The following is a 13,806-nucleotide window of genomic DNA, read 5'->3' as shown; positions in this document are numbered from 1 at the left end:
TGAATGAAATGGGATTGAGGGAGGAAGTAACAGGGTAATTTAATATAGGAATGGATATTGTTGGTACTTCTTCCCAAGATTTTTTCCCTTGAATTGTCATTGAAGCTCTTAACTATAAATAGTCCATTTAAATTATCTTATTTGGAGAATTTTTTTAATGCATCTGCTTCAAAAATTTATTCATTAAGAACTGTTTAAGCCTCTTTTCTATATAAGATGCTGTTCCAGGTACATTTCAAATAGGAAGATGAATTGGGTATGATCCTAAATTTGAATATTGTACTACCATGTTTCAGCTATGGATCCTGGAGAAGTTTTGTTTTGTTTGAAACCTATAAAGTTCTAGGCAGATATAAATAGTGGGGAGACTAGAATGGCATAAGCAGTCAAATTCTTTAGGGTAAGTACAGAATTAGGAGAATTTAGAGAAGGAAAACATAATGTCTTGTTATAGAATCAGGGAAAGTTTAGAGTGGAGGTTGGCATTTGACCTGACCCTTGCAGGGTGGTTTGTTCATTTATTTGTTTTTCATTTTATTTTGTTTTGTTTGGGGTATATGAAAGGAAGGGAATGTTACAGGCAAAAAAAGAAAGCCACAAATGTTGGGGAAAACATGAGAATATGAGAAGTGGATATAGAGATTAATGAATTTGGCTTAAGAAAATAAAGGCAGAAGATAAGCAAGTTGTAGAGAATAACAAGGGAAATTTTGGGAAAATTAATTCCATGCTAGGGAGTTTAGATTTATGCTATGGGTAGTGGAAAGTGATATTAGGATGATTAATGTATAATATTATTTGAAGAGTAAAGAGACCCAATAGAAGGCTGTTGTGATAGTCTCGAGTGACTACTACTGAGAGTCAAACTGAGGTGGTGCCTGTAAGAAATGAGAGGAAAGGATTGATATAGGAGGTTTTATAAAAGTAGTATCATCATATTCATTCAGCTATGTGTCAAAAAAATGAGTTAGGATCTGATACAGAGATAGGAGAGAGAGAGAGAGAGAAGCAGGCTCTGCTCTTCAGAGATTTATAGTGTACATAGATGTAAGTAACAGGGAGTGGGTGAAGTTAAAGAAGATTGCCAAATTTTAACCCTGAGTAATGATGAAAATATAGAACAAAGGTGTGTTTGTGAGATTAGATGATGATTTATTGAGTATTGGACATGTTAAAGATGAGATGGTCCCAGGACATATAGGCGAATGTGCTAGCCAAGCATTTCAAAACATGAATCTGAAGCTTACTGCTGAATGTATGAAATTTAGAAATCATCAAGTAGGAATGTTAGTGAAGACTTGAGATTGGATAGCTTACCGAAAGAAAGAAAACATAGAGAAAAGAGGGTCAAAGGAAATAAAAGTATCTAAAGGATGGAAGGAAATAAGAGGAATCAGAGAACTCGAAAAGTAGGAATGCAGTAACACAAACCAAGCACTGAGACAATTTCAAGGAAAATCATTGTCATCAAAATCCAGTGATACAGCGAAGTCACAGGAGGTGAAAATTAGACAAGGTCTTTGGATTTAGCAACTAAGACATCATTGGTGACCTTTTAAGAGTACAGATTTAGTGGTTTGGGGAGAGTGAAAACCAGATGTTAAGAGATTAAGAAGAGAATAAATGGTAAGGAAGCATAGATAACAATTTTAGACTACTTTTGAAGCATGCATGTTTGTAAAGAGAAGGAAAGAGAACAGTAGTATAAAAAATGAATCTGTTAGAAATTCCAAGGTTGAAACCCCAACAAATGGAGATTTTGAAAAAATAAAGACTAAAATAGGAACCCAAATAGGACCTCTTCTCTGCTCCATTAACTATCTCAGCATTGCTAAAACGTCAGTTTTGTAATAGCACCCTTTATTCATTTGCAAAATAATTTAGTGTTCATCCCTATAAGATTTCATACTGAATGAAACCCACAGACACTTTCTTAGAAAGTGATTCTGGGTGTGAGTTTTCAAAAAACTTGTTCCCCTTTTGTACAAATTAATCACTTTAAGTAACCATAGGATTGAATATTGCAGAATTTACCAGTTTTAGGCTATCAGTCCATTTCTTTAAGCTGAAAGTTCCACTTCCAAATCTCCTGGGATTTTTCACCCACAATTAAGCCTATCAGTGAAGTATTAAATAGAATTTAATTAATGTCTATGCTAGAATTCCTTACCTGTTACATTTTCCCATCTTATTCTTGGACTTTTTGGGGGTGTTTTTAGAGACATTTGCAAGTGGAAGGTCATAATTCATGTGAATTCACATAAGAATCTGATGATTTTGGCTTGAAGTATCAAGCCAACCCTGATTCAAAAAATTTTTTATGTTTGTGAAACTAATTAAAAAGTCTAGCAAAAGATAGTTTAAAATGTTGCACTTGGAAGATCACAACCCAAAGTGATAAAGAGGAAAGAATTCAGAGTGTCATCTCTTTTACCTCTGGTTTGTATTTAACTTCTTTGTGCCTCTGTTTACTGATATGTAAAATGAGAATAATAATATTATCTATCTCATAGGGTTATTTTGAAGGTTAAATGAGTTAAAACTATATAAAACACTTAGGGTGGTGTTGGCACATAGTAAATTCTCAGTAAATGTTACCTATCATTATTAAACCTCTTTTGTACATCCTCCTATTAATTCTTTTCCCAAGATTAAATGATAGTGAAATTGAACGACAGCATTTTAAGGACCAAGATATGTATTCTGATAAATCTGATAAAGAAAATGATCAGGAACATGATGAATCTGACAATGAGATGATGGGGAAAAGTGAAGAAAGTGACACAGATACATCAGAAAGGCAGGATGACTCATATATCGAACCTGAGCCTATTGAGCCCTTAAAGGAGACTACCTACACTGAACAGAGCCATGAAGAACTTGGAGAGGTAAATATCTGTTCTTTTCAGAGATTTTGATTTTCAATTCTTGGGAATTTTCAGATGAAATTGAAAATTCTATGTTTGACTTATTGCTTATTTTCCTGAAAAAGAATATTTGATACTATTTTATTTTAAAAGTTATATACATTTAAGATATACTAGGATTTATAAACCACAAAACACATCTATTTACATGTATATCAATATATTCTATTAAATATATGTTTTCTTCAAATTTGCTGTTGAAGTAGAATACCTCTTGATGTCATTGCTAGGCCCAAAGTAAATAGTGAAGAAATGTGAGTTTATAACTTTCTTGCTTTTACTTTCTTGTTATTGTTTTCCCTTGTTACTAGTCCATAGCATTTAGTATAAAATAATAGGGTATGATTTTAGGGAATATTTTGTATCACTTGCTTTGATGGCTCTTTATCCTTTTTACCTAAAATTTATAGCTATAGAATTTATCTGTTAGTAGGTGTCTCACATTTTAAGAATGCTTGAAATAGTCCGAGGAGTATATGTATTTTAAACATTAGCTGTCTTGTCTACATATCTTTGTGTCTGAAATAAATATGGTATTTCAGCATTTTTTGTTAATTGCTAAAGGCAGGTGAGGCTTCTCAAACAGAAACTGTGTCTGAAGAAAACAAAAGTCTGATCTGGACACTGCTGAAACAAGTCCGTCCTGGCATGGACCTGTCTAGGGTGGTTCTGCCTACATTTATTTTGGAACCTCGTTCTTTCCTGGATAAACTTTCAGATTACTACTATCATGCAGATTTCCTATCTGAGTAAGTAGATTTTTATTTCTTAAAATAGAAGATGCTTCATGGTTTTAGAGGATCTACACCGGGCCATTTTTAGGAGTTATGCCTTGCTAAAATCAGACTCAAATGAAATAACACTCGTCTTTACCTCTTCTTCACCACTTTTTCAGTTGAAATTAATATGAATAATATAATTAGAATAATATTAATAAGTATAATTAATACTTTGCTATAATGTTCCATTTATGAAATTGAATTGAAATATCAAAAACTTTACAAGGGTAGGAACTTTACCCTTCACCCAACAACATTGTTCTCAGAGTGTCCCAAGAGATGATTGACTTAATTTGTTCTTCCACATTCAAGTCCCCATTCAGGTTCCATCCAGGGTCTTGTTCTGTTCACTTACTGACTGTGCATGCTTGTGAGGCTATGCCGCTTACCACAACCCTCTGAGTGCTCGCTGTTGGCATAAATCCCCACTCTCATCTTCATTTTTCTTCCTGCTAGCCGTTCTCAGATGTAATTCTGAAGAATGCAGGCATAAATGAGGGGAAGGAAGAGCTGTTCACTTCTGTCCCAGCAGCTTCTTGGTGAACTAGTAAAAGATAGAAACTTTATATTCACTTTTCCAAGCCTCACCTGATACCCCCTTTCCAGCTGCAGTGGTGTTTCTCAATGCACTTTGTTGTCTAAGATGTTAAGTTCTAGCTGGCATTGTGACCTAATTTTTAGAATCTACGTCAATTTCTGTATTCAGTTTCTATTAGTTACATTAATGAACATTGAAAAAAAATAAGCTGAGTCAAAAGATAATTGATAAGCTGGGGGAAATTTTTCAAATTATATCATATATAAAAAGTATCTATCACTAACATAATAAGTGCTCTCAGAAATTGAAATAAAAAAGATCAACAATCTAATAGAAAAGGGAATGGAAGAAATGACTAGACAGTTCATAAATAAATAAAAACAGCCCTTAGATGTATATACCTAGGAAATATAAGAAAAATGCAGATTCAAACAAAAGTGAGATGCAGTAATTCTTTCATCACATTGACAAATAGTACATAAAGCTTTTATACCCAGCTCTGCCTTTTATTTTATTGTACTTGTTCTTTCTTTCATCTGTCTAAAATGTGAGATAGGTTCCTGTGTATCACAATAAGATCCTCTTGAGAGATATCCATTTTCCCAAATTGAAAGGTTACACTTTTTTGACAACATGTACTATTGCCAAGTCTGTGTTGGGCAACAGGCACCCTTATACACCGCTGATAGAAGATACAAAATAACACAATGCTTTTGAAGGGGATCTGGCAGTATTTATCAAAATTATGAATGTATTCAGACCAAAGTGATCCCACTTCTAGGAGTTATTCCTGCAGATATAACTACGTATGTACAAAATGTCATACATAAATACTGTTTTAGCAGTTTCTTAATAGTTAAAAGATTGAATATAATTCAAGTGTCCATCTGTAATGGACTAAAGAAAATATGGTATATCCACACATAAGGATGAACCCTATATACTGATATGGAGGGAACTCTAAGATTATGTGTGTGTGGGTATATTTGTATATTAAAAGAGCAAGGTACAGCTTTATTTATTTATTTTTTACAATGGGTTTGCTGCCAGAACACAGGTGATATGAAAATTATTGCTATATGTTAAGCCAAAATGGGAAAGGAAAAGACTCATATCAACATCATTGTTATTGGATATGTACATTTGGGCAAGTCCACGATTACTGGCCACCTGATCTACAAATGTGGTGGAATCAACAAAAGAACCATCAAAAAATATGAGAAGGAGCCTGCTGAGATGGGAAAGGGTCATTCAAGTATGCCTGGGTCTTGGATAAACTAAAAGCTGAATGTAAACATATCACCATTGCTGTCTCCCTCTGGAAATTTGAGATCAGCATGTATTATGTGACCATCATTGATGCCCCAGGGCACAGAGACTTTATTAAAAACATGATTACAAGCACATCTCAGGCTGACTGTGCTGTCCTGATTGTTGCTGCTGATATTGGTGAATTTGAAGCTGGTATCTCCAAGGATGAGGCAGACCTGTGAGCATGCCCTTTTGGCTTACACTCTGAATGTGAAACAACTAATAGTTGCCATTAACAAAATGGATTCCACTGAGCCACTCTATAGTCAGAAGAGATATGAGGAAAATGTTAAGGAAGTCAGCACCTACATTAAGAAAATTGGCTACAACCCTGACACAGTAACATTTGTGCCAGTTTCTGGTTGGAATGGTGACAGTAAGCTGGAGCCAAGTACTAACTGCCTTGGTTCAAGGGATGGAAAGTCACCTGTAAGGATGGCAACGCCAATGGTGCCACACTGTTTGGAGCTCTGGATTGCATCCTGCCACGTACTCGTCCAACTGACAGGCTGTTGCATCTACCTTTTCAGTATGTCTACAAAATTGGTGGTATCGTACTGTGCCTGTGGGCTGATTGGAGACTGGTGTTCTCAAATCAGGCATGGTCGTCACCTTTGCTCCAGTCAGCATTACAACTGAACTAAAGTCTGTTGAAATGCACCATGAAGATCTTCCTGGGGACAATGTGGGCTTCAAGGTCAAGAACATGTCTGAAAAAGATATTTGTCATGGCAGTGTGGCTGGTGACAGCAAAAATGACCTACCATTGGAAGCAGCTGGCTTTGCTGCTGAGGTGATTATCCTGAACCATCCAGGCCAAATCAGTGCTGGCTGTGTACCTGTGCATGATTTTCACACAGCTCACATTGCTTGCAAATTTGCTGAGCTGAAGGAGGAGATTGATCACCCTCAAGGAGCTGGAAGATGACCCCAAATTCTTGAAATCTGGTGATGCTACCATCATTGATATGTTCCTGACAAGCCCATGTGTGTTGAGAGCTTCTCTCACTATCCTCCTCTGGGTCATTTTGCCGTTCTTGATATGAGACAGACAGTTGCTGTGGGTGTCATCAAGGGAGTCCACAAGAAGGCTGCTAGAGATGGCAAGGTCACCACGTCTGCCCAGAAAGCTTAATGAATACTACCCATAACACTTGCCATCCCAGTCGTACTTAGTTGTGGAAGAATGGTTTCAGAACTGTTTGTTTCAATTGGCCATTTAAGTTTAATAGTAAAAGACTGGTTAATGATAGCAATGCATTGTAAAACCTTTAGAAGAAAAGGAATGTTTGGGAGCCCTTTTTCTTTTTGCAAGTACATGGTCTGAGAATTGAACCCAGGTCTCCCACGTGGAAGGCAAGCATTCTACCACTGAACCACCTGTGTACCCTGGACCATTTGTTTTTGTGTGGCAGTTTTAAGTTATTAATTTTTAAAATCAGTACTTTTAAGATAGAAACAATGACCAAAAATCTGTGATAGAATTTTGAGACCCATTAAAGCAAAGTTTAATGGGAAAAGAAGTAAAAGAAAAGTACAGAACAGTCTGTATAGTATGCTACTTTCTTTAGAGAAAGGGGGAAGAAGATGATATATATTTGCTCGCTTATACTTATAGAAAGCTATTTTAAAAAAGAGACCAAAAAAACCTTTAGGAATTAAGTAGGAACAGTATGGAAAGATGGGGCAATAGCAAGTCAACATATGCTTTTTTATATTGCTCTGAGTTTTGAACTATGTATGCAAAATTGAAAATAAAATTACACACAGAACATCTAGACAGAGGATCAATAAAGAAATAGAGAATCTGAATATTACTATAAAGGAGCTAGACTTAACAGACATTTATAGGACATTAAATCCCACAACAGCAGGATACAACTTTTTCTCAAGTGCTCATGGATCATTCTCAAAGATAGACCATATGCTGGGTCACAAAGCAAGTCTTAACAAATTTAAAAAGATTGAAATCATACACAACACTTTCTCGGATCATAAAGGAATGAAGTTGGAAATCAATAATAGGCAGAATGCCAGAAAATTAACAAATACATGGAGGCTCAACAACACACTCTTAAACAACGAGTGGGTCAAATAAGAAATTGCAAGAGAAATTAGTAAATACCTCGAGGCAAATGAAAATGAAAACACAACATATCAAAACTTATGGGATGCAGCAAAGGCAGTGCTAAGAGGGAAATTTATTGCCCTAAATGCCTATCTCAGAAAAGAAGAAAAGGCAAAAATGCAGGAATTAACTATCCATTTGGAAGAACTGGAGAAAGAACAGCAAACTAATCCCAAAGCAAGCAAAAGGAAAGAAATAACAAAGATCAGAGCAGAAATAAATGAAATTGAAAACATGAAAACAATAGAGAAAATCAATAAGACCAGAAGTTGGTTCTATGAGAAAATCAATAAGATTGATGGGCCCTTATCAAGATTGACAAAAAGAAGAAGAGAGAGGATGCAAATAAATAAGATCAGAAATGGAAGAGGAGACATAACTACTGACCTCACAGAAATAAAGGAGGTAATAACAGGATACTATGAACAACTTTACACTAATAAATACAACAATTTAGATGAAATGGACGGGTTCCTGGAAAGACATGAACAACCAACATTGACTCAAGAAGACATAGATGACCTCAACAAACCAATCACAAGTAAAGAAATTGAATTAGTCATTCAAAAGCTTCCTAAAAAGAAAAGTCCAGGACTAGATGGCTTCACATGTGAATTCTACCAAACATTCCAGAAAGAATTAATACCAATTCTCCTCAAACTCTTCAAAAAAATCGAAGTGGAGGGAAAACTACCTAATTCATTCTATGAAGCCAACATCACCCTCATACCAAAACAAAGATATTACAAAAAAAGAAAACTACAGACCAATCTCTCTAATGAATACAGATGCAAAAATCCTCAATAAAATTCTAGCAAATCGTATCCAACAACACATTAAAAGAATTATACATCATGACCAAGTAGGATTCATCCCAGGTATGCAAGGATGGTTCAACATAAGAAAATCAATTAATGTAATACACCATATCAACAAATCAAAGCAGAAAAATCACATGATCATCTCAATTGATGCAGAGAAGGCATTTGACAAGATTCAACATCCTTTCCTGTTGAAAACACTTCAAAAGATAGGAATACAAGGGAACTTCCTTAAAATGATAGAGGGAATATATGAAAAACCCACAGCTAATATCATCCTCAATGGGGAAAAATTGAAAACTTTCCTCCTAAGATCAGGAACAAGACAAGGATGTCCACTATCACCACTATTATTCAACATTGTGTTGGAGGTTCTAGCCAGAGCAATTAGACAAGAAAAAGAAATACAAGGCATCAAAATTGGAAAGGAAGAAGTAAAACTATCACTGTTTGCAGACGATATGATACTATACGTCGAAAACCCGGAAAAATCCACAACAAAACTACTAGAGCTAATAAATGAGTACAGCAAAGTAGCAGGTTACAAGATCAACATTCAAAAATCTGTAGCATTTCTATACACTAGTAATGAACAAGCTGAGGGGGAAATCAAGAAACGAATCCCATTTACAATTGCAACTAAAAGAATAAAATACCTAGGAATAAATTCAACTAAAGAGACAAAAAAACCTATATAAAGAAAACTACAAAAAACTGTTAAAAGAAATCACAGAAGACCTAAATAGATGGAAGGGCATACCGTGTTCATGGATTGGAAGACTAAATATAGTTAAGATGTCAATCCTACCTAAATTGATTTACAGATTCAATGCAATACCAATCAAAATCCCAACAACTTATTTTTCAGAAATAGAAAAACCAATAAGCAAATTTATCTGGAAGGGCAGAGTGCCCCGAATTGCTAAAGACATCTTGAGGAAAAAAAACGAAGCTGGAGGTCTAGCGATGCCGGACTTTAAGGCATATTATGAAGCCACAGTGGTCAAAACAGCATGGTATTGGCATAAAGATAGATATATCGACCAATGGAATCGAATAGAGTGCTCAGATATAGACCCTCTCATCTATGGACATTTGATCTTTGATAAGGCAGTCAAGCCAACTCACCTGGGACAGAGCAGTCTCTTCAATAAATGGTGCCTAGAGAACTGGATATCCATATGCAAAAGAATGAAAGAAGACCCATCTCTCACACCCTATACAAAAGTTAACTCAAAATGGATCAAAGATCTAAACATTAGGTCTAAGACCATAAAACAGTTAGAGGAAAATGTTGGGAGATATCTTATGGATCTTACAACTGGAGGCGGTTTTATGGACCTTAAACCTAAAGCAAGAACACTGAAGAAGGAAATAAATAAATGGGAGCTCCTCAAAATTAAACACTTTTGTGCATCAAAGAACTTCATCAAGAAAGTAGAAAGACAGCCTACACAATGGGAGACAATATTTGGAAATGACATATCAGATAAAGGTCTAGTATCCAGAATTTATAAAGAGATTGTTCAACTCAACAACAAAAAGACAGCCAACCCAATTACAAAATGGGAAAAAGACTTGAACAGACACCTCTCAGAAGAGGAAATACAAATGGCCAAGAGGCACATGAAGAGATGCTCAATGTCCCTGGCCATTAGAGAAATGCAAATCAAAACCACAATGAGATATCATCTCACACCCACCAGAATGGCCATTATCAACAAAACAGAAAATGACAAGTGCTGGAGAGGATGCGGAGAAAGAGGCACACTTATCCACTGTTGGTGGGAATGTCAAATGGTGCAACCACTGTGGAAGGCAGTTTGGCGGTTCCTCAAAAAGCTGAATATAGAATTGCCATACGACCCAGCAATACCATTGCTGGGAATATACTCAAAGGACTTAAGGGCAAAGACACAAACGGACATTTGCACACCAATGTTTATAGCAGCGTTATTTACAATTGCAAAGAGATGGAAACAGCCGAAATCTCCATCAACAGAAGAGTGGCTAAACAAACTGTGGTATATACATACGATGGAATACTATGCAGCTTTAAGACAGGATAAACTTATGAAGCATGTAATAACATGGATGGACCTAGAGAACATTATGCTGAGTGAGTCTAGCCAAAAACTAAAGGACAAATACTGTATGGTCCCACTGATGTGAACAGACATTCGAGAATAAATTTGGAATATGTCATTGGTAACAGAGTCCAGCAGGAGGTAGAAACAGGGTAAGATAATGGGCAATTGGAGTTGAAGGGATACAGACTGTGCAACAGGACTAGATACAAAAACTCAAAAATGGACAGCACAATAATACCTAATTGTAAAGTAATCTTGTTAAAACACTGAATGAAGCTGCATCTGAGCTATAGGTTTTTGTTTTGTTTTGTTTTGTTTTGTTTTGTTTTGACTTTACTATTATTACTTTTATTTTTTTCTCTATATTAACATTCTATATCTTTTTCGGTTATGTTGCTAGTTTTTCTAAACCGATGCAAATGTACTAAGAAATGATGATCATGCATCTATGTGATGATGTTAAGAATTACTGATTGCATATGTAGAATGGTATGATTTCTAAATGTTGGGTTAATTTCTTTTTTTCCATTAATTAAAAAAAAAAAAAAAAGAGAAGGGGTAATTGGAGCTGAAGGGATACAGACTGTACAACGGGACTGGATATAAAAACTCAGAAATGGACAGCACAATACTACCCAATTGTAATGCAATTATGTTAAAACACTGAATGAAGCTGCATGTGAGGTATAGGTTTTTTTTTTCTTTCTTTCTATTAATGTTTTAATTCTTATTCTATTGTCTTTTTATTTCTTTATTTCTTTTTCTAAATCGATGCAAATGTACTAAGAAATGATGAATATGCAACTATGTGATGTTATTAAGGATTACTGATTGTACATGTAGAATGGAATGATTTCTAATTGTTTTGTTAATTCTTTTTTTAATTAATAAAAAAAATAAATAAATAAAATAAAATTACATAGAATGAGAATTTAAACCAAGAAAGGAAGAAAGTAAAAGATGGTGTCACTCCAGAAAAGTGCAGTCTTTCAGTTTGGAAAGTTGACATACCTCACGTTGTCATAATTTTTGGTAGACTTAACCCAACCCTCTTCTACCTCACACTTTTCTTTAGAAATCACTATATTGGACTGTCAGACATACTTATTAAACACAGATGCCTTTTTATATGTAAAAAGGATGTAATAAATAACTAAATGGCAAAACAATATGAAAACTTCTCAGTAGAACTTGCTTCTAACACAGAATCAATGTTTTCCAAAGTTTGCAACATTTAAAATGGCAAGGGATAGTTGGGTCATGGCTTCTAAATACTCTTTAAAATGAAGTCTGTGCTCCAATTATCTCATATTGGTAGTTTGTTCAGTCAGAAAAATCAGTTGGCAACACATAAAGGGAAGGTTGAAGGCTAAAAATGGATTAACCCATTTTCAATTTATTTAAATTATTTTAAATCTTCCACATTTGTAATTTAAACCTTATGTGTTTTTTATTAGGGACGAGAAACCATATAATCCTATACTTGGTAAGGGAGGTAATTTGCAAGGAAGAGGCTGGCAACAATCTACTCCCCTTCTCTCCATACAATATAATGCCATTAATCATATAATCAGCTCTCCTTTAACTAGCATCAAAACTGAAAATGGAGGCGGGCCACAGTGGCTCAGCAGTTAGACTTTTCGCCTGCCATGCAGGAGACCCGGGTTTGTTTCCCAGTGCCTGCCCATGCCAAAAAAAAAAAATGTACTTAACTAAGTGAACATGTGGGTATGAAGATCTCTTATGAAATTGTCAGCAGGGTTGCATGGCCACTGTCCATTATTGCAAGTACTAGACATCTTACAGTACATGAATTTCAAAATTTGTATATTTTTTCAATCACAATTTTTCATGAATGCCTAGTGTTCATGAAACTAAGGTTCGAAGTTTCTAATCAATTCTAAGATTGTGTAGAACCACAGTTAAGAAGCCTTGGTTTGTAGAGTTTCCAAAAACTGCTTCAGCAAAGACCTCAGTAGTGTCTCAAAGAATATGAAAATGGGGAGAAAAGGAACTAGATTATGAAAAATTATTCTTAGATATTGAGTTACATAGTTGTTTTTGCTATCTATTTTAAATATGTATTATGCTTTCCAAACATATCTCATACTCAGTTGTTGGTTTGGTAAATAAGAAGAATTTGTGATATATTATGCAATTTTTGTGTGTTACCCTTTTGTTTTTTAGGGCCGCTCTTGAAGAAAATCCTTATTTCCGTTTAAAGAAAGTAGTGAAATGGTATTTATCAGGATTCTATAAAAAGCCAAAGGTAATATTTATATTTTACTTTCTTCAGCTTTGTATGAGTTACTTATGTTTTATGTTACCTTTGGATTGTTAATTAAAAATTGTATTATTGGTGGACCTTTTTGAGTTAGCAAAATTGCCAACTACTTGATGATTTTAGATCTGTATTATGTTTGAAGTCATTCAGTTTTACTTCATGTCACTATTGTGAAGTTTTGTAAAGGATGGTTCTAACATTTCACAGTTAAGCCCATTTTGACGGTTTTAAATTATTTTGAATCTTCCATATTTATAATTTGAAACTTGTATTTTTTTACTAGGGACTGAAGAAACCATATAATCCTATACTTGGTGAGACTTTCCGTTGTTTATGGATTCATCCAAGGACAAACAGCAAAACGTTCTATATTGCTGAACAGGTATTATAGATGCATATTACAGAAGAAAGCTAGTTTAGAAATTATCGGAATATTTATAGAAAATATTAGCTCAGTAAGCTCCTTGATGATTAACCCTTTTTATTAGTGACCATTTGTTAAGAATCTAACCTTTTATTACTAAATTCTACTAAATGCTATATTCATAAATAATCACGTAACAAAAATTTTTCTACCTGCTTTCCCCTTTTCTAGGCCAAACTCGTACTTCTAAAACACCTTTGTGATCATGTTCAAAATTCTTCATGGGTTCCCTAGTTCTGAAATCAAATTTAGACCATTTATTTAACATTCATGGTTCTCCATGTCTTTCCAAATTTACTTCAAATTACATGCCTCCATAGTTATCAAACTTGTGCATTCAGTCCAGTAACCTGAACTGGTACTTTCTTGACTCATCATTTTTTAAATTTAAGCTAAGCTTTATCTAAATAAACGCTGATCTGCTCATCCTTCATGATCCGAATGACTCCAGCTACCTTTGATCTCTCCCTTTTCAAACTTCTGTATTATTTTTTGTGATTATCC

The 13,806-nt window shown here is 34.8% G+C and overlaps 1 protein-coding gene and 1 long non-coding RNA gene across 13 annotated transcripts in view; one reads left to right on the top strand and one right to left on the bottom strand.

The window, feature by feature from the left end:
* Positions 1 to 4,349, bottom strand: part of LOC143642731 (uncharacterized) — a 37,267-nt gene extending 32,918 nt beyond the window's left edge. The window contains exon 1 of the long non-coding RNA XR_013155828.1: positions 4,295 to 4,349. This is a non-coding gene — a long non-coding RNA (uncharacterized LOC143642731). The remainder of the gene's footprint in view (positions 1 to 4,294) is intronic.
* The window catches only part of OSBPL8 (oxysterol binding protein like 8), a 271,517-nt gene that overhangs the window by 217,179 nt on the left and 40,532 nt on the right, over positions 1 to 13,806 (top strand). For all 12 annotated transcript variants that reach the window (XM_077111486.1, XM_077111485.1, XM_077111484.1 and 9 more), the window contains 4 exons: positions 2,651 to 2,888; positions 3,492 to 3,676; positions 12,782 to 12,863; positions 13,162 to 13,260. In XM_077111486.1, the coding sequence (XP_076967601.1) occupies positions 2,651 to 2,888; positions 3,492 to 3,676; positions 12,782 to 12,863; positions 13,162 to 13,260 (604 nt within the window). The remainder of the gene's footprint in view (positions 1 to 2,650; positions 2,889 to 3,491; positions 3,677 to 12,781; positions 12,864 to 13,161; positions 13,261 to 13,806) is intronic.

This window comes from Tamandua tetradactyla, chromosome 7 (genome assembly GCF_023851605.1).
Source record: "Tamandua tetradactyla isolate mTamTet1 chromosome 7, mTamTet1.pri, whole genome shotgun sequence".
NCBI classification, from domain to species: Eukaryota; Metazoa; Chordata; class Mammalia; order Pilosa; family Myrmecophagidae; genus Tamandua; species Tamandua tetradactyla.
Note: the sequence above shows the minus strand (reverse complement) of the source record. Positions and strands in the feature narration are given on the sequence as shown.